The sequence below is a fragment of the Sinohyriopsis cumingii genome, chromosome 10 (genome assembly GCF_028554795.1).
Source record: "Sinohyriopsis cumingii isolate HCF-2022 chromosome 10, ASM2855479v2, whole genome shotgun sequence".
NCBI lineage: Eukaryota > Metazoa > Mollusca > Bivalvia > Unionida > Unionidae > Sinohyriopsis > Sinohyriopsis cumingii.
Window position 1 is genome coordinate 4,608,683 of NC_142970.1, and position 26,065 is coordinate 4,634,747.

A 26,065-nucleotide genomic window follows, 5' to 3' on the forward strand; every position below is an offset into this window, starting at 1 on the left:
AATTTGTATCTAAAACTGATGTTTTGCATACTTGTGTAAAGAGACACTCATACATGTAATTTCCTTGACATTGACCACTATACACGACCTTTTATTTTATTGCAAAGGGCGAATTTCAATAACGTATTATGCTGGTACAATCATAAATTAGTATGAAGAAACGATTTATCAAGAATGGCTTTGTTAAGAGTGCCTCGCTGTAGGGAGGTGTCACTCCAGCGAACCCCTCTTGAACCCCAAAACGTCCGAGTTGTATTAGAATATATATTTCTGATTAGTACACACATTGTTGTACGCAATTTAAAATTAAACCGATATAATTTCACACGTCAGACTATAAATGCCGAAAAGCCAATGTATATAACGTTTCAAAATATGAAGAATTAATTACTGAAAATAAACTCTTAATTGATTATATAGCATAAAGATGGCTGTGGAAATCTTTTAAAGTAATACATTTAATATTACAAGTACGAGTAAGAGATTACAAAATGTACAGCATTACTAAGTTTCCTAACCAGTCGGAATAAAAAACTAGGTACTAGATATAAAATTCGTTCAAATGTACAACAATCCGTGACACAATATCTGTTAAAATTTCACACTACAAGAATAAAAAGAAATCATAATATTGATAATAATAAAAACAGTAATTTCATATACAATTCATAATAAACTATAATATAAAAAAGTTGAACGAGCTAGATATTCAAACATACATTTCTTTCCATGGTAAAAACACTGATTCATAATAATTATCACAAGACGCTTTAACAAAAGCAAACTAAAAAAGATATCAAGTACCACATCGTGAATGTCTTTATCTTTTGCTAGCAAAAATACATTTCTAGTGGAACATAACTTTGATAGCTGCTCGTATGCTTGAAAAGTAAGAGCATTGTTACAGGACATAACCTACGATTACATGTGAAATCGTTTCCTAAGGCTACAATCATCAATATAATTGCTTAACCATATGACCCAACTTTGTAATAAATATGTTTACCCTAAACAAAGCTCTTGACAAGATTTTAGTGAGCCGAGTATATTTCTCTCCAATTCGGAACTGAATGTTTGCACTGTTTCTAAATGGCTAGGACATTTTGTAAATATCGTAGGAACAAAATCTGTTGAATGGCATAGTGACCTTTAGTAACGAGCGTATTCATTGTTAATAATTGTTAAATGTACAGATACTGAATTTTACCTGGCCACACAGTCTGTGTTAATCAAATGCGCCATAATTATGCGTCGGTTGAATTTGTAGCAGTATTATAAGCTATCAGGATTGGCTTGAATGCTTAAAATTACATTCACTTCCTAGTACGCTCAAAATTATATCTACCAAAAATGAGTAACATTTCTTTTTGCAGGTTTTCAAAATTTGTTTTCAAAGAGAAAAAGAGAAAGCAGAATTATTTGTTAAGACTTATCGTAATAAAGTTTGCCTTACGATTACCACCGTTACGCAAAGTCTCATTTACAGAAGTGTCTGCCTTATCGGACACCTTCTGTAACTAGTGAAACACTTTTACATAGATATACAAATAACAGATATATAGATAGATAGATAGATATTTGTGTGCATGTTGATGAATACAAAAATTTTGAGAAATTCACATTTGCTTCGAACGATAAAACTTAATTTTGGACACGAAATTTTGCGGATATTTTTGTCTTAATTGTCGTGGAAGGTAAGCTTTATTTTAGTAGCTAAGTATAGTTTTTAGTTTGTTTCTCGAGTTCAGGTTAATTGTTTCGCTTCTCTTTTGATTTTTGGTTTTGAAACCAAAACAAAAACCGTGTTATCGGATACCAGCCTGTTCCACATTTATGTACAATGAGTTTTGCAATGTCATATCGACTTCATTACTTTGTAGCAGATTGGTTTCGTTACTTAGTAGTATTCCGCTTCTCAGTCAAGTTATGCATAGCTTCGGTAAATGAAGCGATTATATCAGTCTTAATGTCCCTTAATTTATCGTCTTGTTGACTGAAGCGTTCTTCAACGAAAGTGCGTAGCTCAGAGATTGAACTATCCTGTTTATTCAGGCGTTCTTCGAATTTGTTTTGTGTTGCTTTTATGCTTTCCATTTCATCATTTTGCTTGGAATCTTTGTCTTGCGCACTGGTAGCTCCTTCCTTTTGTGCATGTCTACTATCGGGGAAGCTTTTGTACCCTCGTCTTTGCAAATTGGAGCGGTCGAAGATGGCTTTTATGGGTGTAACAATATACGCGCGTCCCGAGTTAATATTTGTGTACCCCCCAGTGATAATACCAATCGCTCGCAGGTTATTTTGATTCCCACCGACACAAAGAAAAACAATTGCCCCTGAGTCGCCTGGCTCTGCAAAGGCTACACCATCATCTGCAGACTTCACTAAAAGTTGGTTATACAATATTGGGAGAGATAGCTTGTCAGCCATATTCACTGATCGAGCAGTCACCTGGTTCCAGTCTAGACATCCACGAGTTATGCCTGTAACGCCTCCGTATTTAATCACCATAGATGCTTTGCCATAACAGTCTATGTCTTCCAGGATTTCTCCTGTATTAAACAGCATCGAGTCTCCCTTTGTAAAGCCTGAAAGCAAACAAACACAATTGCAGTAGAAATAATATAACTTTCATTGCACATGAGAAAATGTACAGAACACAGGAAACTCTGGTAACTTTTAGCGATTTTTCTGGGATTCATTATATTTTTGTTGATGTGTTTTTGTATGCCGTGTCACACAAAACTCATTGGGAAGATAACGAAACCATTTTTGAGAAGTAAACACATGCATTATGATTTATTTATGACATGTGCGCACATACATGTTCATCATACCCTGACTGCTTTACACTATAAATGGGCACTAAAGCATAAGTGAATCTCCAAGCACCAGACTTCAATAAGTATATTAGCAATACTCAGGAAGAAACAATATTCGTGTCCATTAATGTAACAGTGAAAGCTAATCCCAAAGAGGGAAAGGAATCAACTAAGACAGTCTTGTATGTGAAACATTTCATATGTATTTTCTGAAATTGACTTTAGTACTGAGAACCTAGACAAAATAATCGTTTGGGGAGAAAGTTAAAATTGGGATGGCACCGATAATGATCAAATTCGGAGCATAGAATATGAGGACGAATACGCTATCAAATCGAAAAAAATGCTGAATGGAACCTGAAGAGAAAATGGTAATCTCGGAATAAACGCCACAACTGATTACAAATTTAAGTGCCAACCCTCGAGGACATCCCATAACCACTTCCACAACGTCCACCTCAGCGTACTTAAATGGTACTTATTAAATCCTGGATAATAGTTAAGAGACACAGTTGCAAATGTAAGCTTTAACTCAATCACAAATTAAGAAATAATGATGTCTACACGTGTTTAATTAACCCTGAAATATTAAATGGTAGAACAAAGTCTATTTTGAGCAAAGAGGGCTATAAACCGGCCATAACCATGTAGGCTTTTATATCTCTCATTTTATCTTAGTTATCCATAAACTATTGAGTTACTCGAGTCGTTTCTGAAAATTGAATTATAGTGTATTACATGTTGGATTATTTTGTATTTGTTACCCGTATTTGTTATTATATTTTACCATTATAGTTACGTTTACATTAGCGTTCATACCCACAATTTGCATATTTTTGCAAATTAGCCAAGCATCTCTATATTGGTCTTACCTGTAATACCTACATATTATCCTGATTTTGCAAACCTTATTAGCTTCGCCTTAACTACATGTTTTGCATAAACCCAAATGCTCTATGATTTAATAATTTTTGTATTTATTTTCAAAATATTTGTTTTATAAGTCAATCATTCTTACTCAGTATTTACTCACTGTCGACTATCGTTTTATTTAAGTTACATATAGAACTGTACAGTGCATTGTTGTGAGAGGTGAGCACGAATTAGTCGTGGCGGATGCTGTTCTAAAATAACCTCTGGCTGCCAGGATTATTTACTTTACGTTTATAACCCTATATTGTACTCTCGTGAAAGGTGTACACAAATTGTTCGTGTTGGTAGCTATTCCATTAACCGTGATCATAGTATAGCAAGACGACCCTAAACTGACATATTGGCTTTTTTTCTGTAAAGGAAAGTAGGAAAAAAACTTCAGATAATCTTAACTTTCACTTGCTGATTTAAAACAACATTGTTCAAACTATTTCTGTTCAAATATATACAGCTTGCGAAATTGCCGCCAGCCCGCCGATCCAAGCCAATGTCACGGCAGAGTGTGACCAGGCTATGTGGAACGGTGAATTGTTTATAAAGATCACATGTGAATCCGAGTGATATGATCCGTGATTTTTCGGCACTGATGGGTACACCGGAAATACGTCCCTGAGAATTGAAACCAGCATTTATCCTTTAGTAGAATACAATTTTTGTGTATGGAGAGATTCTTTGCTATTGATACAAGCTACTCGTATAATTCTACGCCTATATATTTCTAGAACGTTTATTTCATTGTTTCTATCCTTTTCATTTCGCGAGTTGACTAATGGGGTATTCTTCTACAACTTATATGTAATCTAGACAAGGTATTAATACAAAGATGGAACTCTTTAAAATGGCTTATTAGTGACTGTTTACATTTAAATGAGAATCAATATCACCGATGTTAACTTCTAACGTACAATCAAATAATACTAAATTTCATATTTAGGCAGACAGGTGCAGATAAGGTGTCTTTTTGAAATAGTCATAGTATGTCGCAAATTAGATTTGAGTAATGTTCACTTTGACTCTTGTAAACGTTATCTGTCTTTTGACTTTACACATAGTATACCTTACTAATTTTCTAAATATGCATACAATAGAAAGTTATTGAATTTGGATCAAACTCACCGTTCTCACACCAACCGGTCTGGTGGCCTAGTGGTTAGAGCGTCCGCCTTGGATGCGGGAAGTCGTGGGTTCGACCCCGTCCGAGTCGCACCAAAGACTTACAAAAATGGTACTAACTGCTGCCTCGCTTGGCGCTCAGCATTAAAAGGGTAGTGTTAGGACTGGTCGGCCTGGTGTCAGGATAATGTGACTGGGTCGGACATCATGATACATGTCTGCGGCATGATGCCCCAGTGCTAGACATCACTTTAAACTGCCACACTGCAGACATCGTAGCAATATGACTGATAAATTGTTAAAGCTACGTTAAAAGTCTAAATCACACACACACACACCGTTCCCACCATTCAAACATGATGAATCAACCTGTTGTTTATTATGAACAATATGACCATTTTATTGATGACTGGAAGAACAACCTCCAATCATTATTACCCAGTAGAAGTAAGACATGATTTTCGAAAATATTTTCCATATCTTTATCAGTAAGGTGTATTGAAATTTTATTAAAAACAAAACTTGAAATAAAGTGTATTCCAGCTCGTATTGTGTTGTGATTGCATCGCTCAATATTCTCGGTTGAAAGTGAAGGTTTGCTTTCAAACCTTAATTAGTAATTATTGTATACTTGCAAGTAATTTATAATAACTTTCTTTTATCGTACAAATAGATGCGACAAAGGTTTATATTTATTAATGAACTCTTTGATCTCAAAATGTTTGGAGAGTTGAATCGTATATGAAGCCAAATACGAGAAGGATGTTTTTATCATTCATCGTCCATGCTTCTTTTTGCATCATGATTTATCCTTTAACAGAGGTAGATACTTTCAAAAGAAAAACATTTGAATTGCTGTAACTAGGAACGTAGCTGTTTTGTGGTATCTGCTTGAGGTCACGTGAGGCGTCTGAGTAGTGTTAACATTACGCATACAATTTTCTATGTCTAAAACAAATGGATTATACTATTACATGACTGCATATGCCCTTACCAATAGTTTTAAAGTCACCGGGCGGAAATTCTCCAGAGTCAGGTTTTCTGTCATCATTAGTTATTTCAATAACAGCTGTTTCAATGGAGGCCTCTTCCTTATTCCCTCGCGCAATACAAACACGGTAGACTCGTCCAATCGGATGTTCTAAGTTCGGCTGGTATACATATATGTTTTTCTCTCCATGTTTGAGGCTCTTATTGAACTTCTTCAGGCCTTCTCCTGTCTTCCAGTACTGTTTCATGGTCTCCGGAGCAAGGACGACATGAGCTGATGTTATAAATCCGATTTTGTTATCAGGAAGGTCGACAAATCCACCTAAAGTCCCTGTTTGACCGTTCTGTGCACGAATCATACAGCCCATTTTCAATTTATGCTGCATTTCGTGAGCACTATGCTTTCCGAAATACATAAATTCTCCTTCTCGTACATCAGTGGGTATTCCTTCGATTTCACTTTCAAATGCTGTTTCGCCCACAGGAATAATTCCTTTCACGGGTACGTAAAACACAATGCATACTTTTGGGATCAAACGTAAGCGGCCTTGTTTATAACCTGAGGCCTTGACAGGGGATACTTTTATAATGCTGAGATTACTGTGTGCTTGCATGAGCCGTTCTGCGTGTTTTCTAATACAACTTTGTACACGCAACATCTCATCGACTCTGGCTATTTTCTTTTTACTAACCATTTCTGAAACCATTGTTTCTTCATCATTAGGTATATGTTCACGGCGAAACACAACTTCGTAACCGTTGAACTTTCTTTGCTCTGGTATACACTGTTGGTGTGAGAGATTTACAACAAAAACTGAAGCCTCGAGTTTATTTAGTCGATATCCACACCAGGCACTTAAAGCATTAAGCTTAGATTTTTTCAGCTTGCTTAAAATTTCTCTCAAAAGTAACAGGACACCTTTGCTGTGTCCACATTGTTTAATTGCAGTTTCCATAATTTTTGGTGGAGGAAGGTTTCCTTTTTGAATAATATCATGAATACCAAGCATGTCGTCCTTTTTAATGCATTCTAGTGCTCTAACCTCTTCCTCCGATATCAGAGCTATAACGAAACAAACACACAAACGTAAACAAGTTATTTATTTACAAGCTGACTGGTTATAGTGAAACCAAAGTATTTTTAATATTGAGATAGTAGTAAAAATAGCAGAAGAATATAGTATTTTGAACTATTTACATTTTGAAAAATCAGGCATTCCAAATCAGCAAGAAGACTTATTTTTAAACTGACCCGCCTGAAACCAAGGAACCGTATCTGATAAGAGCAGTTATGTCGATGTGTGATTATCCAAAATTTGGTCCAGGATAAATTATATTGTGCACTTGTAATCCAAGGAGTAATTGTAATGTGGTCCCAAAGTTAAGACTGAGTAGAGAGCCGACGTATCAGTCTAATAAGTTTTAGACAGTAACAACTAGGATGTAAACTATTCATATTTGTTACCTATCTCAAAGTACGTGACATCGTACGTCTGCAAGGACACTGGGACCAGCACATTTTGCAGTCCAGCATTGTGTACATTTCTGTAATATAATTTTCTGTGCATATATATAAATACAGGTTTTTGTAAGTCAAGTGAAATGTATCGTAAGTCTACTGCAACAATAACATATTCTAATTAATATATGTTTTTGGATAGAAAGGTCATTTGAATTACTTTTTCTAACATGTTTGTGTCCAAACGGCAGCTGAAAAAGGCTACAATTATTTAGTGCAAGAACTTTATCCACATTTAATATTTTAAGTGAGGACTTTCGTTTAATTATTTGCTCTTTATATACAAGCCATTCAGGGACTGATTTAGACATGGTGAGACTCTAAGCTATGGGAAGCTGTAGAGGCTCTTTTTAATACGTCTTAACAGAGAATAAGGCTGTACAAATAATTCTGAAATTTTAAGACTGTTTTCAGGTCTCTTCAGACTGTGTTCAGACTGTGAGGCCCTAAGATGTAGCTTGTTAAGATTATGCCTAAATACGGCCATGGAACTATTCAATGAACAAGGTTTATCATTACATATTCTGCCCGGGTTGATGCAGTGCAGATTCCAGGAGTGCGTCAAACATTACTACTGAGACGGTCACCAGAGAATAAACTAAAAGTTTCAAACCTGTGCTTTTACTTGTTATGAAGACCGTTATATATCTGCTTTTATAAGGGTCCATGTTACAAGGTGTCGTTAGCATAATTATATGTTTGCATATTCATCTTTGTTATGGAAGGAGCAAAGACTCTTGAAAACAATGATGTCTGAAAACGTCTTAAAACTTAACAGCACACCGTATTCCAAACGATCAAAATTTTAATTCGACAATTCTATGTTTATGGCCGAAATAAATATGAGAGAGCCATACTCTGAGGCTACTAGTGATGTCATACAATTGTAAGGTGGGAAACATCCGATTGCGACAGTTTTCTGTTCAATAACAAATTCGCCGGAACGTAAATAAAACAAACACTAGGTAATTCAGACTATGTGACCAAATTTAGATTAACAAAATAAGTTAGCTTTTACGCCGGAAAGGTGATTGAAAATGTGTAGACAATGTGTGACTCGTTGAGGAAGAAAATTTTATTTGACTGATATATAAGTTCATCCGAACAAATATGAATTATAAAGCGAATTTTATAATCACATTCATAAAAATGTCTATTGGTCCTGATTTGTTAAGGAAATGGGAGGCTTGCAAATTTAGATCCTATTACAATGTTAAGTAGTTTATATTAAAATGTTAAGACCTGCAAAACAATTAATGCCAACATTATCAAAGTATCAAAGTGTGTTTGTATATATATATATATATATATAATACAAATCATATGTCGAATAACAGTCCTTTCAAGTGCACTGGATCAAACAAGGAATCACGTGTTTCAGGAATTAAGATAAATGCAATAAACTTACAGCGAACAGTGCAAAACTGGTATCTAACTAGCCTAAGTACTTTCGACTCTTAAAGCGTCTTTTTCAACGACAAATACAAAACATAAGCAAGACAAACCAATAAAAGACAAAAACCGTTGTGTTTGCAAAACTTTACATGGCTGTTTCTACAGGAATATAACCTCTAAATGTATTATGTTTTAACTATCTCTCTCTCTCTCTCTATGTATATATATATATATATATATATATATATATATATATATATATATATATATATATATATATATATATATATATTGAGTACGTAGAAGACTAATTCTTTACAAGAAGTCAAACTAGAGACACAAGTGGTTGTCCTGACAATAGATGAGACACAGTACTCATACTAAGTGGACTTTAGGGTCCTTTTTAATCTATATTTGTATTGAAAACAGGTACATAACTTTGTCATGATATTTAGTTATCATGTGGTCATCTCTGTTCAACGGATGTTTCAAAATCAATATTTATGTATGCCGAATTGCAGGTTTGAGACCGGAATAGTTTCATTCCTTAAAAGCTGCACTGTTTATTTTGCAGAGAAGTGCGATTGATGCAGCGACAGCACAATCCTTTGTCAGCTGAAGCGTTTTCTTTATTTACAAACGACCAATATGATGCGAGGACAGTGTTTAGACCAGACTAATTAATTTCATCAAAAACTGCTAAATACCATTTATTGTGTACCTGCAATTGTGAATTGTAAAATCTCAGTACATGACGCACAGAGTTATCCAACCATTTAATAGCTTCGATTAAAGGAGCTATTTATATATAGCACAACGTTATGTCGACTAAAATCGTTTGCTTAACTTGAAAGTTGAACTCTTTTACTTCACAACGGAAGCTTATCAATCCTGGAAACAACTTAAAAATTGTACCGTTAAGTTTGACTTGACTTCTATACATACATATTGTCGTTGGTTTGTAGTTAAAAAACAAATAGTTCCTACGCGAAAACGTGCAAAACGCGATTGGATGTGAAGTACGACAATGAAAATCGTGACTCATTGTATTAATGAAACCAAACGTGGTTCAGAAAGTCGAGTGCAATTTAATTTGCAAACTGACAAACTTTACATTCCAAATCGTGCTTTAAATATTTTACTTGGATATCGAGTGGGGTCAAATGATAAAAATGTTTACATTGTACAACTTTTGCGTTCATGGTAGCTTGTTATTATATCCGAAATATATCAGACAATAAGGAAATCCACGAATATTGTAAACAAGGAAAAGAAAATTTGGTTTGTTTAAATTTGATGAAGAATTACAATCTAAACTGGCCTTTGAGTGGTATTCTTATAAATTATTTCAATGTTATGACCAATTAAAAATGGTCCAATGTCCACAACGTTATGATAAATTTGCACCTATCAGATATAACCTTTAAGCCTCTTGATAAATGCTTGTTTTAAGTGGAAAACGTTTATTTGTAAAACATTTGAATTACATATTTTGGTCTCTGCAAATACTCTTTTTTAGATGGTTTTAAATTCCAACTAAGCCAGAATTTCATCGACGGAATATGTTGCACCATTTACGTTTGCAAAAACATGCGTCTGCTAATCTTCCAATCTGCATATCTATTCTAACCTCTTTCTTAACGGTTTCTTAATATTGTAGATGATGTATTTTTTTTTTACTTTTTCAAATGCAAAATAAGGATATTATAGGTAAAGAATAATTAAATTCGCAGACACATTGTCATTTCGGTAGAGCTGTCCATTTTGGTGCACTAATTAGGGGTTAAGAATGATTCCAAAATAAGAGCAGGTTTATAGAAAAAGTATTGGGAAATTAAACACCGTACAAAAATACAATAAGACATCTATCTGAAAGAGAATATAGAAATTCTTCACAACACGAGAAAGAAAGATAATCACGTTTATTATATAATACTACATGTGTACACAAATATATTTCACATAATTCACACATTATATTTAAAACGTGATTTATCCTGGCCACAGTTTTACTTGTCCCGCCTTTTGCTTTTTTAATTCATCCTTTGAATATTTTCCAATGAATATTATTTAGTCCAATGGTAGCATATGTAATAATATGGATATGACTCGATTTTTATATTATGTTACCATATAATGTTTTCAGTGTCTTTTGTGTGTGGTGTGATGTCAAATCCTCTTCCTGTTACTATTGTGACTAACTCGTTTATATTACTGTTTTAGTTCAAATTACTTAGATTAGCATTTATCTCTTATTGTTAACATCATTCAATTAAAAGATTTTTATATTTGCTGCGATTCCCAACTCTCTCTCTCTCTCTCTCTCTCTCTCTCTCTCTCTCACACACACACACACACACACAGAGTCGATGTTTTAATAATTTAGATCATGTACACGTATTCACTCCTCAACATGTTGATTATAAGGAATACTTTGTTGCCGAGCGTAACAACCATTTCCAGACGAAGCACAATATTTCAATCTGGAAACAAATGTTGGATATATTTACATTTCACTGGAAAAAAGTGCATCAGTTATTTCTTAAAGCTGTAAATGTCAATCTAGCTTATATATAACTCACATTTTTATATAAGTGTTAAAATATAACTGATTTGTATGCTCAGCAACAAATGTGGAATGGTCATACAATATTCCCCATGACAGTCTCGCTAAATTATGTGTTTTGTTATTTCTTCAGGTATTACTTCCCAACATAAAGGGTAGCAGGCATTCGTGTTTCGTGAATGTTATATTTATTGTTTGTTATCTTTCTATCTTGCTGATATAATGTGCTGGCGCGGATTGGTAGATATCGATGACGGTCGGTCGGGGACATTGTGGTTGCTGAAACATAACTTTGCTTTCTGTGGTCTATTCTATGTGTGTGACATACTTGTGTTGTGATTAATATTGATTATACAATTTACCCCCGTGTATGAAAGACCCTCCAAATAGAGACCCTAGCGGATAACCATGTGCTGAACTTCCAAGTTCATGGCTTCTTGGAATATTTATTTTGTCTGTCTTGGAAATATGGCAAGTACTAGTGGAAGGACGTGCTACAGGGACATTTGCTTGCTGAATAACGTGTGGACGGATAAATGATTCCTTCTGGCTGTTAAGTGCATTTTTTGTCATTAAAGATTGCAGGTACATGTTTGATTCAGCTGGGGTGCAATGCGAATGTTTGGCAAAATTAGAAGAAAGCAAGCTTGAAGTAACACATTTCTGGCTGTTGCTATGTTTTCTGAAGTTGTTAAGAGAGTTAGGATGTTTGTGGCCAGTGATGTGTATAGCCTGAGTGTCTTGAACATTTTTTTCTATCAGATTTTGGCACAGCTTTTTTCTTACGCTCCAGTTTGTAATGCGTTTAGAAGCTAAATCTGACAGGTTTGCTTTCATAGCCATTTTATTCATTAGTGAGGTAAGATTTCGGGTACCAACTGGTGCCCGTAAAAACCATTGCTCATTGGGCCCAGGTGCATGCACGTGAGTTATAGGTACAAGGTAAAATGGTGGTGAGGGTCAGAAAAATCACTCAAACGTTTGTTAATAAACACTTGTAGAAAGTTATAGGACATCTATCGGGAAATATAGGGTTAGCGTGCATCCTTGATTTTTCATTTCTCGTGTTTCTTATGTCCTCCCCTGTTTTCGTCTTTTTCTGGCTTTTGTTAAACTTCAAATATTCTAGTTCGAACTCGCAATCATGCTTTAATGATGTCTCCCCTCTTTATGTTTCCGTGTTCTTCACCCTCTCCCTGTACCCCAAAGTGCAAAGTATTATTAAACAATAAAGTGTTCAGTAAACTTGATGGTGTGGTGGGGCTCAAAAGCGAGTATTCAAACAATTTATTGATGTCATCATCAGTGACGGCTTCAGTAGTTTTGAGTTTGTTTCCTTCTCTTTTATTTTTCAGATCTTTCTGTTTACTTTGTATGGTCTCTGTGGCTTGGTAAATTTCAGAACCATAACCAAGCTGTAACTGTATCTGTGTCGACTCCGATTTCGTTCACAACTGCCCATCATACATATAATAATTAATAATGAATTATAAAAAGCATTGTAGCTAGAGTACTGAATCTCTCTCTCTCTCTCTCTCTCTCTCTCTCTTATACTCACCGTTACGGATCACTGCCATCTCACCTCTGTCTGCGTGAGTTCGAGTCTCAGGCTCGGCTAACGTGGGTACGTGAGAAAGCCTGCCAGTAGCTTCTCGTGGGTCGGTGGTTCCTCCCGGGGTTTTCCAGGGTTCTTCCTCCACCAATTATACTGGCCGCCGTGTATAGCCTATCTTGCGCTGAAAAATGGCGTTAAACCATACAACAACAACAACTCTCTCTTATAATGTGTCATCCACGTTGGGGAGGCCCTAAATTGTTTTATGAGTCATGTTCGTTAATTTATAAGGTAATTTAACTTTTAAAACTATTGTTACACTTCTTTCTCATTGCATGATATTTTTTTGGGGTAATTAGTTGATCATTCTTTTACTCATTCACACATTCATTTCTCTTTTAACAAACTGAAAGTATCTCAGTTGCGCTCTTCGTCGTCTTATTTGCACATACATTATTCTTTAACTTCAAACTGTGTGTTATCAGTCAATATGAAGGCAATTTTTACCTCCCAATATTGTTGGCCCGTATTCACTTACATCATTCTGACGAATTGAAAAAAAAAATCTTGAGAAAATGTTGTTAGGTCACGTGCTGGCAACTGATGTATAGGGCGCGTCTCGTTGTTTTTCTCCAGATATTCTTCCATTAATTTTGTTTCCCCATGTTTGACGTTTGGCAGTGCTAAAAAATTCCGATAGTCCGACGCCCGGGGCTCTTCACATTTCAGATCGGGACCGTCATGTATTCTAAGAGAGGTACCGTCGGGCTTGTCAACAAAAATAATCCAATTTGCCAAAGTAAACTTTGATCACGCGAATGAAATTCGGAAACGCATTTTCAAGATGTTGACACACCTGCAATAACACAGGACAATCTGATTAAAATCAGATCGACACTGTCCTACGCCAAGTGGAGATTTGATTTTAATCAAACTGTACCACGGCGTGTCATGCTATTACACGATGTTGTAATACTCCCAAACCCTTGACATTATCGTGTTTCGAGAAAAAACAATTTTCTGTAATCTTTGGAAAATAGAAGAAGAAAAAATAAAACAACCACTTCCAGTATATACTCGTTACATGTAGCATGAATACACGGCAAACAGTCATGATTGGAGCTGATGTAAAACTGTCCTTTGGGCAGTTTAAATAATAACAATTAAAAGGCAGAGGTCATGTATAATCCTCCATTTCACATATTACTTAATTGGCCGGCAATAGCAAGTGAGATGGTATGAAGACTTCAGTGGTGAGTCAATTCTGCTGATTTGCAAAGGTATAATCAAGGCGTGGAACAACTCATTATAGGTAAATCAAAGAGATGCTAGATACGTGTAGGACAAGGGTTGGCAATCTATTTTACATAGGATGCCACTCTTTTCCGGATTATTAACAAAATGAACGAGCGCAAGCCACCAGTAAGATATTGACACTGTTAAAATTGAGAATTTTAGCTGCTCTTCGCGTACCACACAAAAGCTCTTTACGTGTCATATTGAGGCACGTTTGCCGAAGGTTGCTGACCCCTGGTGTAGGAGAACAAAAGCTGTTACATATTGCTATGAATGAGAATGCTCAAGTCATATATATTATAGATTTGAAGTCGGATTTTACTGCATAGATAAGACGTAAAACATGATAATTTAAATTGTCAGAATATTGTGTTAAGTATGATTCATTTTTTAAGCCGATTTCGGCAGCAATTAATTATCATCAAAGCCTCCAAAAATAAGTTCAGTATTTCTAGTCGACAGAGTTTTTCCAGCCTCCTCCCAAAAATAAGAGGGGAGGGTAATTAACTTTGTTCACCTACTGCAAATCGATAGACACACGTCAACTTGGATCTGACCAGGATTCGCTCATGAGAACGCAGCAGTGAAGTTTGAACACCAGGACCATCCAGTCTCTAGTAGGTGTAGTGATGAAAACTAATGACACTTGCATTAATTTCAAACCCCTTATTGAATTTATAAAAATGTAGCGATTGCAAAGTTGTATGACAAATAATATTTAAAAAAGATGAATTTTGAGCATTATGGAAATTGGAACCAGGGCTTGTGGAAATTTAGCCCTGGACCTGTGTCTAAAACAATGTTTCTTTGAGCACTGTTTGGTATTCACATTTTCATGTTCTAAATCTAAATCTGTGACAAATTGTTCGTCCACTTCTGTAAATCTGTTCTCTTTGACCGTTACATATTTTCACTCCTGAGTTTGTTATTTTCTCCGACGAAAGTTGCTTGGGTTTCAGAGGCACTTGTATATTGGTTTGTTTCCCAGCCATCAAGAACAAAGGAAAGATCTTATGCCACATGCTTTGGTGAATTTTCAGAAATTACTAGTTCATGTTTAGCATAATTCTTTAAACTTCCATGGGTGAGACATTGAATAGTTACTCGTTGAAGACTGTCATTTTGTATGTGGAAATAATATATCGTGGTGTGCAATTAAAATATCTAGTGTAAAATATCTAAAAAACTTCTATAACTTACTAATGTACTGAGTCATTTAATAATGAATGAAAAATTGAATCTTACAGCAATGCGTATGCATATCTTCAAACAATTTACCAATAATACTTCGAGATGTAAGGTTTGAACTTGCCGTGCGTCTTTGATTTAGTTGGATGAACAGAGGAATAGTGTCTAGTGGGTTCACTTGCCGGTCTTACTGACGCAATCTCTTTGTTTTGGTTGGTCTCTCTGAAGCTTAAATAAGGTATATCTTTCGCACCTGAATATAACGAAAACGTTGTGTCCGTGAATATGTATTGAAATTTAAATCTACGGATATACAATGAAACAATAAAGTTTTATAAGGCCAAACAAATATGAGTCTAATTAAAATAATTAAGGCTTTCCATTGGTGTTGTGAAAATATTCAATACAAATTTATTCCTCCCTGTTAGTTCTTTATTCATATAGCAGTGTACAGCGGTAATTTGTGTTTATTTAATTATACCTATAATGTTCTTTTTACTTTTTGTTACAGAGAGGAAAATAGCATGTGACAAACAGTGATACGCTTACAAAGAACTTCAAAAGTTCCTGCAAATGTTAAGGCTGATATTCTGTTGCGACCTATCTAAATCGAAATATTTTGTACGGTCATTGTGTATAGTACTTTGCTAGGATTGGTTGTTTATTTAATCACAAACTATGGAGTATTATATAGCCAAGTATAGATGCAGTATGCTGTCATAAAATAAAGTATGGGCACAATGCACTGTAGTAACAAGAATGATAAAAAAATAATGCTGAAAGTGTAAGAAATATGTACAAAGTCATCAATATTATCCTTATTACATGAAATAGAATACTTGTTAGGACAATATATTGCGGGAGAATGTTTCTCTGTGACGTGTCATCGAACATTGCAGACATTCTAATACCGATTTAAGTCAAGTCTTAAAAGTTATAGCAATGGTTGTAGTCTGACATTTACTCGTCGTTTTCTTATTTTGATCTGTTATTGCTTATTGTTGTGAAAAGGCATTTGTATTATGTTTATTTTTTTCTCCAAATGATGTCGTAACTGTACAATGTTAAGGAAAATCACTCATAACGTTCATTCGGCTTCAATTAATTCAGACCTAAAACCTAATTATGTCATATATAGTAGTGTGTTAATGATATATTTGTGAATTGCAAGTATGCTGTGGACAAACATTATAATAATTTTTGCGTACTGAGAGACTACGTATATAGCAGTCTCTTAGTGTAGTATTTCAGAGGACTTTTGCTATTTTAGCACAGGCATTCTTTACGTTAATATATTTTGAGGAGAATAATGTATGCCCTACAAATACTATAAAATGTATAGACAACTGACGTGTTAGACGTTTTTACTGTCCTTTATTATGTGGAAATAATTCATCGTGATGTGAATAAACATATCTAGTAAAAACAAATGTATCCTTTTACGAACTTTATATAACTTACCAATGTGCTGAGTCATCGAACTGTGAAATGAAATTTAATTACAAAGCTGTATGTGTGTATATGTTCCTAGATTGTATCAATGAAACACGGTACTGTCCCATTTGTTCTTACCAGCTGTGTTTGACATAGTTGGTAGTTGAATCACGCAGTAGGTGAATGGTTCACTTGACGGTCTGCTTGGCTCAATTGCGTCATTTTGTCTGGTCGATATATCGCTTGAATAAGGCAATCCTTTTGCACCTTAATAAAATAAAAACCACTAGTTTCCTTGTGGATAAATTTTAAAGTATAACGTGATGGATATGCAGCAAAACAATACTGTTTGATATGCCCAAAATGATCCTAATAAAAAGGAAAAAGTTTCCATCGGCATTTTGAAATAATTAAATATTAATTTATTCTTCTGTTTTACATTTTATTCCTATTGTTGTTTTGTAGAACTTTATACTAGTAAGGCACCTTTTGCAAGTAATTTTTTCATTTAAATTTCAGTACATTCCTTGCAAGATATTTGACTGTTTGTTTAGTGGAAATATTCTTTTCTTTTGTGTTTTAGTTAAACGTTACAAGTCATGCTGCATCATATGGTATGCTTAATAAAACATTCATAAGTTAATTTAAACGCTAAGGCTGACATTATGTTTCCACCATTCTAAAACGAACTCTTTTGCCATACAATTCATGCTACTACTCGTTTTGTTTGTAAAGAATTCCTTGCAATGAATATAAGGGTTTAAAGAATGCAATATTCTTAATTTCGACACAAGGTTTTCTCATCTGGAATTATTTCACGTTTTTTGCGATGAAAGGAGTCTATTGTTTTAGCCTTACTAAATTATCATCCGTGGTAGTAATTTATGGTATATTTATTTTCTTCAGAGTGTACATTTCAGCATACAGGGATTGATCTACACACATGGATTTGTATGCCAAATCACTGCTTGTTTTCATTTTGCTTCAATACCATGCTCAAATATTCAATCTATCTTGATAAAAATATTTAACATCGGGAAGAAATATGTTTAAACTGACCTATCAGTCGGCATACCATGCTTTACATAATGGATAGCATCAACCATAGTTCAAGTTTCAATACTATATTTATTCTAGAAAATATTACTTCGATCCAACATTATATTTTATCTTACTCGATGAGGTAGTATCGAACATTGTGGACCTCTAGTTAATCTCCCATAAATTTTAGTGCTAATATAAAAAAGTATAATTTCTGTACGAGATAGTCAAACAAACTACATATGCTTCCATTCGTTAGAGACATTTATTTCAAAATATTTTTATCCAAAACATCTGCAGTTTTATACCATACGTAATCCGTTTATTCTCTGAATAGCTATTGAATCATGTTCGTCTAAATCGCAGAGCCGATATTATGTTTCTATTATTCTTAACTGTTAAAACTGATGAAAAGCTGATGCAGACATCTTCAGGAATGTCTTCCAATTCTTGAAAATAATTATTATCTAGAAAATATAATAATTGATTAAATAATATAGTTCTGAGTGTGTTTTATTTAAATGAGATATCTTTGAAAAGTGTAGATATAAATTTTCTCCTGCCGATTTACTAGGGTTCGAAACAAATATATCATTGGGTGTAATATTTTCTCAGAGACGCGATCATTTTTATTTACAGTAGGTTTCAGTGTTTGAATAAACTTTCATATGAAAGTGTAGTTTTATTAATTTATCTTATCTATTCGTAACTGTATGATTTTTGCGTGTAATATACCACAATAATCATTGTACCTGAAGTAACTGAAATCAAACAATACAGTAATTACGTTAAGTAGGGGCAATATGTCATTTTTGTCACCTTTTTCCCCTTATGGCCCTGATACATGTTACAGCCTCTATACCCACGACTTGGCAAACGAGCTGTATACTATGTGCAGCCCATATTTGATTAGCATGAATAGTCCACGAAAGTGACCAGTCATGGAGAATAGCGCTTATGACGTGCAACGTAGACCAAAAAGGCAAAGGGGGCAAAGCCAGGCAGATTATTACTACTCATACTACATTCAACCCATGGATGCTTAATAATCTACGAAAATGAAAATTGTTTTACTCGGCTTTCATTGTCTCTAAAGCCGCAACCACGCATTTTCTTAATTGCTCTCAGAATTGTCGGTGATGTACCATTTCCACCAGCACTGTCATGAATTCGGCCATGCTAATTATTTTGTCCTCAATAGCTGCCAAATACAGTTTGCTAATTGTCTTGAGACTGCATTCTGTAGCTGCAATCAGCTCTGAATAGACATGTATTCGTGAATTTAATCATGTCGCCATTATTTGGCTAGAAGCACCAGATATACCGATTACAATTGATATAGCTCCAGCAATAATTCTGACATGTGTACCTATGATGGTTGCTGTGGTTGTGATTCTACCCACACTAAGACCAACAATTTATATGACCAAGTACGCGCGTTTGTACTTTACGAGTAACGCGGTTCGCTTGGTGATTTCATCTCACAACTTCAGTTATCTTGTTTTCATGTCGGTAACATTAAGGGTCTATCATAGGTCTTCTATATGTGCATACTTAGTCCGGTCTCATCACGTACAAGCGCACTTCCAACAAAGGACCCTTTAATATACACAATTGTCAAACAATCATAGAATACTTAAATCTTTGTGCGCTCTAGGTGGTTCAGTGCCGTATTTATTTAAAAATATGCCGATTGCGCCCTTACCTTTCGCATCTAACGTCTTTGCCCAATAACTTGTTACACAAACAAGTGCGTCCCTTTTAAATAACATTTAAGATAGTCGTGTCCCGGATGATTCAGTGCTGGTGTAAAATATTCATTGGTGAACAAAACCGGAGTGGATACGTCAATGAATACCACTTAGCTGTTGTAGAAACAATCCTGGAGTATTTTCGCACCTGATAGAGCAGTCAAAGATTGGGCGTTTTTACGTGCTAATGCAATTATTTTAAGATCTCTTCGAGCTGGTAGTGGTACATCAGGGTGATTTTTGCGACCAGTTTCTACTAGACCTTTAACAAAACTATACGAGGGTTTGGTAAAATCAGTTTGAAACATATATTCATCGGGAAGTGGAACAAAATTGTTATCGATATTAGTATCACGGGTCAGCCGCTTCAACACCACCTCAAGAAATTCTGCAGCTTCATCTCACCGGTTAGAATTCATTACTTATATAATGATAAAATTTAATGTTAAACAAAAACCACAAGGACCATTAAGTTCCCGTCGGGATAAACGATTTTAGCTTCGAACTGAATTTCATCCCCGGTGACTAACGATGGTGATATAGCAGATGTGTAAAATTCACAATCTTCTAATCTTCCTTTTTTGCGATGTGATATTAGTGGTACAAAATAAGAACCAACATTTCGCTTATCAAATTTAAGATGTGGCGCTTAGGTATATCAAAGCTATTTCATTAAAAGAACTTAAAACAATTCAACCATTTACGCAGGCTGCCCTTCTCCTTCTTTGATTAATATTCCCGTAATTGCGCTCCATAAAGTTACCAAACATCTGCGAACTGTTCATCCGCGTATTGTTTAATCCCCCCTTTGGCAGCTTCATTGCGACAGCCCTATTTAAATTGACAATAAGATCTTGAATGTCAACATTAGGCGTTTAAAATTTACCAGTTTGATCTTCAAAAATCACTATCTCACCCGAATCAAAGGTGTCAAATATCATCTTACTGTGGGCTTGGTCATTGTCTTGATTTACATTATGCAAAGCTACTAATACGTGTTTTGGTGCAGTAAAGGTACATATTTACCAAGTAAATTATACCACAATACCAGTTGCTGGGTGCGCATCTGTGGTATGTGCCTGAAAAGACAGCGTTGACGTGGTTTCCAACTGCAGAAACAATAACAAACAGAAACGACGTGCACGATCACAGCATCCACCGCGACAACTGATACTTGTTTTAAGTGGATCTGGAAAATTCTGAGTACTTACACGATGCCCACAACAATTATCTGCTGGCCCCAGAAGCGCTATCGGTGGCTGTTTCCGTATCAGTGCTTGCTCGTTGATGAGTCTGACAGCAAGTACATCGAATGCACCAATCCCGAGTCTTCGGACCAAAACACAACTAAGTGCTGCAAATGCAAAATCAACAGTTGTACTTTCAACTGGGTATGCATATCTCCAAGATCGACCGAGTGCTCAAATTTCGTTAGCGAGCTCGGATTACTCCGTACATTCAGATGAACACTGACCTATGCACAGAGACCACCAATGACTTTGAGAAGGACTTTTTCAAGACCATCGTGCGTTTGCACACACGACAAATATGACCGGATCCCAAAACCATCGCATGGGTGTGTACTAATGCATTAAATAGAGTTTGTCCCCTCTGGATACCATGCGATGGATACTCTCAAATGGCATCACCACTGTAGCCTTTGGTCACTGCACAATTGCGACCGGTAATGGTTAATGACGTGCCAACACAAATCCTGGTGGCAGTTCCGTGTATGCTGAAACTGCTTGCAATTCTGTTGCACCGATGTTTGGCTGGGAGAAGGAGGCCTTCCAGATGTTGATACCCCCAGTCGATAACGGTTGCTTGGTTGGGAGTATCAATCCGTTCCGAAATTGAAACACGTCCAAAGAAAATGCTGGGTCAGTAGCTCGACGTTGTGTCTCACCTTCCAATTCTCCTAGCGCATAGAAATGCCGAACAAGCTTGTCTTCTAGAGATTGTAATGATGCTGGCTGCAAGACCATTTTCTGAATAATCGTGATAGATTTATTTCGAATCACATTGGCTGGTTTTAATTCCGCTGTGTCTTTGACTTCCGTGTTTAGTACTGTAATGACGAATAGAAGTAGGGCTACCCAATCCTGAGAACATTCTGGCCTCATCTATAATTCCAATGTGTACTGATGGCCGAATAACCATTGGGCAATCGTTCCACAATAGCTTTATTACGATGTAAACTGACATGCCCGACAGGTCTTGCACCCATTGTTTGGTTAACAACGGAACCATATATCGGATAAATTACTTGCCAGGATACATTTGTAACAATCGAGGCCATGTGAGCGGACCGCGTGCATAAATACACTTGAGTGCATTTGTAGAATCTTTGACAGTACAACTACAACGGTGTGAAACTACATGTCATCAGTATATATTTAGTTCTCTGAATAGCTACTTGACTAAGTTCATCAAAAATCATAAGGCTTACATTCTGTTCGTACCATTCTAAATTTAAATATTTTGCACGGTTAATGGGCATGGTAATTCGCTCGACGTGGGTTTTTATGGTCTAAAATACATACTAGTATAGAGAATGAAATATGTACGCGTATGTTTCAAAATTATATGGAGCAAACTCATTACAGTCTTAATCTGTGCTTACTGAATTGTCCTGACCGGAAAGAAACAAGCCGGAGTTTAGGTTCACATGTTGATCTTCCTGACTCAGTCCGTTTGGTCTGGTTCTTCACTTGTGCCGCCAGCTTATGATTTATTCCCATTTCTGGATCAAAGGTTGAATTGTCTGATTAATTATGAACAACAACATGGTTATTTGTGTGGACCAAAATACATAATATTATTGAAATATGTTTGAACAAAAGTACACTATTTTAAAAATGAGGAGACAGTGATGCTGGTATCTTAAACAGTGTCTTCCAATTATTTTATATTTTTCTTTGATGACAATATAGTCCTTGATTACATAGTATATCGTGGCTTGACACTTTCTTCCATGAGTTATCATCGAACATGTTATATGGAAATTCCCTCGCGGCGATTTACGGTAGCCCGTAACATTTATTTCATTGATTGTTGTCTTCTTTACAATAATTCGATCATATGCTTGTACTTTATTTACATTCCCTCGAATTAAATTTCACGTCAGAGTGTATAATGTTATTTATAATTGATTTTTCTGTATGCATGATCTTATGCGCCGTCTCGCGCAGGACAAATGTTTCTATTAAACATGCAGTACGATAAGTAAATCTTTGCTTGTTAATTTTGAGCATACACTGGACGAAGAGTACTTCCCTAGTCATGACCGTTTTCTTATATATAGCAATCTTATTAATTAGTATGTATGTTCATGTTAATAACTTGTGTCGATGAAACATAATCCTCTCTCGTTTGGGTCTTACCGCCTGATACTGAAATATCTAATCCTGCAGGCAAAAAGAGAGGGATGGGTTCGTTCATCGCTTTGTTCTGTTTGGTCTTGCGGAGTGGCGAATAAGGCTTCTTTATGTCGTCTGGGCGTAATAAATAGTCGTGTCCTGGAAGGTATTTAAGTGTTTGAAATATAACAAACCATTACAATGTGACATTGTTAACATAATCATAATTAAATTAAATACATTGAATTCAGGCATATATATTAAGGTTTCTGTGCATATTAATCACGTAAAGATCAGATGCATTGAAAACACTTGACACGATTTTATGCTGATTAAAAACATTTTCAATCCTATCTTTAGGCAATACATTTCGAAGACTGTCTTTAAAGTCGTTACTCTTGCTGCTTATTTGAAGTATACCTTGTCTATATTGTCGCAATGTATGTGATATTCGCTTTTCACAAAACTGGTTTCATCAATAAATTGTACGTGATCAGTTTACTGCTGCCCAGGTGCAGTTTTACAGGCTAATATTATGCAAATCGCAAAATCTAATGGGTACTGTACGGTCATATTAAAAACATTTGGCTAAGAATGACGTTGGTAGGACTGCAAGTGTAAAGTTATTTGACCCGATTCATTCGAATATTATAGGCAAGTTCTTGTTTCATGAATTAGGTTTCCATTTTACCTATACTATTATTACTCGAATGAGGAGATGAAGATTCAATATGTGAAATCTTAATACCGACCTGACAAAGAACGTGTTAGTATAAATATTTTTGGTTTTCCTGCTTTATTCATCATATCGGCGTATCGTTTTTCAATGTGTCCGAAGTATTCATACCGACTTGATACATAAGCGCCAGTATAATAGGAAACGTAACTTCTTACTCACTTGATTTTGTACCTTTTCTCCAAATGGTCCTCAAACTACTACTCAAAACATAGGCCACTAACCACTTATAGAAAGTATAACAACCGGTTTAGAGGTTGTCACATTTGTGTGAGCAAAACGTCTGACACACTAACCCCATTTGTTTTTTATAAACATAAGACATGGACAATGTTTTGCGCATAACTTCGGGATCACTAGGCCTTAGATTGTATGAGCGTAACTCCCTGTTCAGCGGTTGTCAAATGTTTATGAGTGTATTTATGACTCACTAAGCCTCAAAGCTGTATAAGCGTCTTCCCAATCTCAGTAGTCGTCAAATGTTTATGTACCTAAATCCTGGCCCATTGCCTTACCCAACAGATTATGAGAGTAAAACCTGGTTAGGTGGCCGTCATATTGTTATGCGCGTACCTTTTGCCTCATTGATCCTTAAAATACTGTATCAACTTAGCCACTACATACAACAAAGATCTAGTAGAAAGCAGCGCCCTTCCCTCAATTTTAAAATTATATGAACAGACACAATTATGAAAAACGTGTATATGAAAAACGAAATGTATCTTAGAAAACGAAGCACACCTTAATCTTGTCATGAAACCATTTTTCTGCATGGACTGATAAAGGAACTCTACTGTACGTACAAACCACTGAACCTTTATAAAAACTGCACTATAACGTTTGATAGTGATGATTGGTTCAATATATACATGGCACAGTATGGAAGGAAAATTAAATAAAATCAGTTAAATTGCGTATTAGGATTGCAGCACAAAAATATGGACTATGTTACAGGAATATATATTTTCAAGACAGAGCAGAGTTACGGGTAATCTAAAGATAAGTTTTGCATGTACTTTTAGATGAGTAAATTGCACACTGAATGATCAATATCATCACCATAGAAAAAAGCGCATACTGACTAAACAACAACATAGATCTATATACAATTGAAATGAATTGTATTATCTTTATTATTCCACCTTATCATAATTGAAATATTTAAAGTGAAGAATTATAATGTGTGAGTGGGCCTAGAACCGATTACAAAATAAATAAATGGTTGAGGATGAGATAATTAGAGAGAAAGGATATAAACAAGAGAAATAGGGACATAGAGAACCTGGATACGATAAATTTGTGAGCAATACAACCATCAATGAACTCAAACAGAAGAATAAATAATTTGGATAAAATTCCTTATACGAGTTACCAGCGGAGTAACACAAAAGAGAGTAGTGCAACTAAATCAGACTATTGGTTCCTAATGGATATCTATTCTAACTAGCCAAGAAGAACATAACTTATATTACTGTGTCTAATGATACTGTTCAAGACAAAATTTCGGGAAGCTATCACAGCAACCAACTAAGGTTATTTAGTACCGACGTACTTGGAGTAAAGTGATTTGCCCAACGACATGCCACGATAGCTAACCCTGGCTTGATAGCATTACCTAAGGACCATGAAATTCAATTCAGGTTGATGAATTAATTAAATTAAGAACTAAATTAAATTAAGAACTATTTAATTAAATATATATTGTTATGTATATTTCATTTGTTTTGTGCACTTGATTTTTATCATCACGATTTGTTATATATATATAACAAATCGTGATGATAAAAATACATATACATATATAATTTGTATTGTGTGATTGACCTTTATCCATAAATGAGGGTAGCAGTTTGGCCTGCATGTTTAATGTCACGTAAGATAACAATGTTTACAAGTTTGAGTTCTGAATACAACTTTGATTCTGACCTTAGATATTCCTAGGAACAAATTTTATTTACACTTGGATGGAAATTTCCATTAATTTAATAGAGCAGTATGGATCTATATAAGCTTGTTTATAATTTCAGGAAATTAACTTTTGATCCTCATCCTGTTTCTCAAAATGTGTCTTAGATTATTATATTACCGTTGATTGTATTGGAATTACTCATTCCTACCGTAACATTCAATGTTGAATCAGTCTTACTATTGTGCTCCATTTTGTAAGAGGATTTATTTATCTAAATTATTCACTGGAATTTCAAAGTGATGTTTAATTTTTGGACTAAATCACTATTTTTGGATTATTATGCATCCATTCAAGGACATCCTGGATTATATCATTACGATACGCAAAGACTGTGGGCACATTAGCACATTAGCGACTACTGGTTCATCAGCACAATCAATATTGAATTCATTCGGAAAACT

At 35.2% G+C, this 26,065-nt stretch overlaps 2 protein-coding genes across 2 annotated transcripts in view; both read right to left on the reverse strand.

Moving 5' to 3' along the window:
- Nucleotides 1-1,718: 1,718 nt before the first annotated feature.
- LOC149789514 (uncharacterized) lies at nucleotides 1,719-7,138 on the reverse strand. Its single transcript, XM_089973293.1, has 2 exons — nucleotides 5,860-7,138; nucleotides 1,719-2,585 (listed from the first exon to the last, which is right to left on the reverse strand). Exons 1-2 carry the CDS (start codon nucleotides 6,863-6,865, stop codon nucleotides 1,894-1,896), a joined length of 1,698 nt encoding a protein of 565 aa, XP_089829419.1. The 5' UTR covers nucleotides 6,866-7,138; the 3' UTR covers nucleotides 1,719-1,893.
- Nucleotides 7,139-15,346: 8,208 nt separating this feature from the next.
- Nucleotides 15,347-26,065, reverse strand: part of LOC149789515 (uncharacterized) — a 171,403-nt gene continuing 160,684 nt past the window's right edge. Inside the window, exons 2-5 of the mRNA XM_089971563.1 lie at nucleotides 22,984-23,118; nucleotides 22,224-22,364; nucleotides 16,947-17,075; nucleotides 15,347-15,627 (exon numbers count right to left, since the gene is read on the reverse strand). Of these exons, the coding sequence (XP_089827689.1) occupies nucleotides 15,461-15,627; nucleotides 16,947-17,075; nucleotides 22,224-22,364; nucleotides 22,984-23,118 (572 nt within the window). The 3' untranslated portion in view covers nucleotides 15,347-15,460. The remainder of the gene's footprint in view (nucleotides 15,628-16,946; nucleotides 17,076-22,223; nucleotides 22,365-22,983; nucleotides 23,119-26,065) is intronic.

Coding starts and splice junctions, on each gene's coding strand:
- LOC149789514 (XM_089973293.1), bottom strand. CDS start 6,865: ATGCTTGGTATTCATGATATTATTCAAAAAGGAAACCTTCCTCCACCA. Junction 2,586..5,859: donor CGGTGACTTTAAAACTATTG/GTAAGGGCATAT, acceptor GTTTGCTTTCAG/GCTTTACAAAGGGAGACTCG.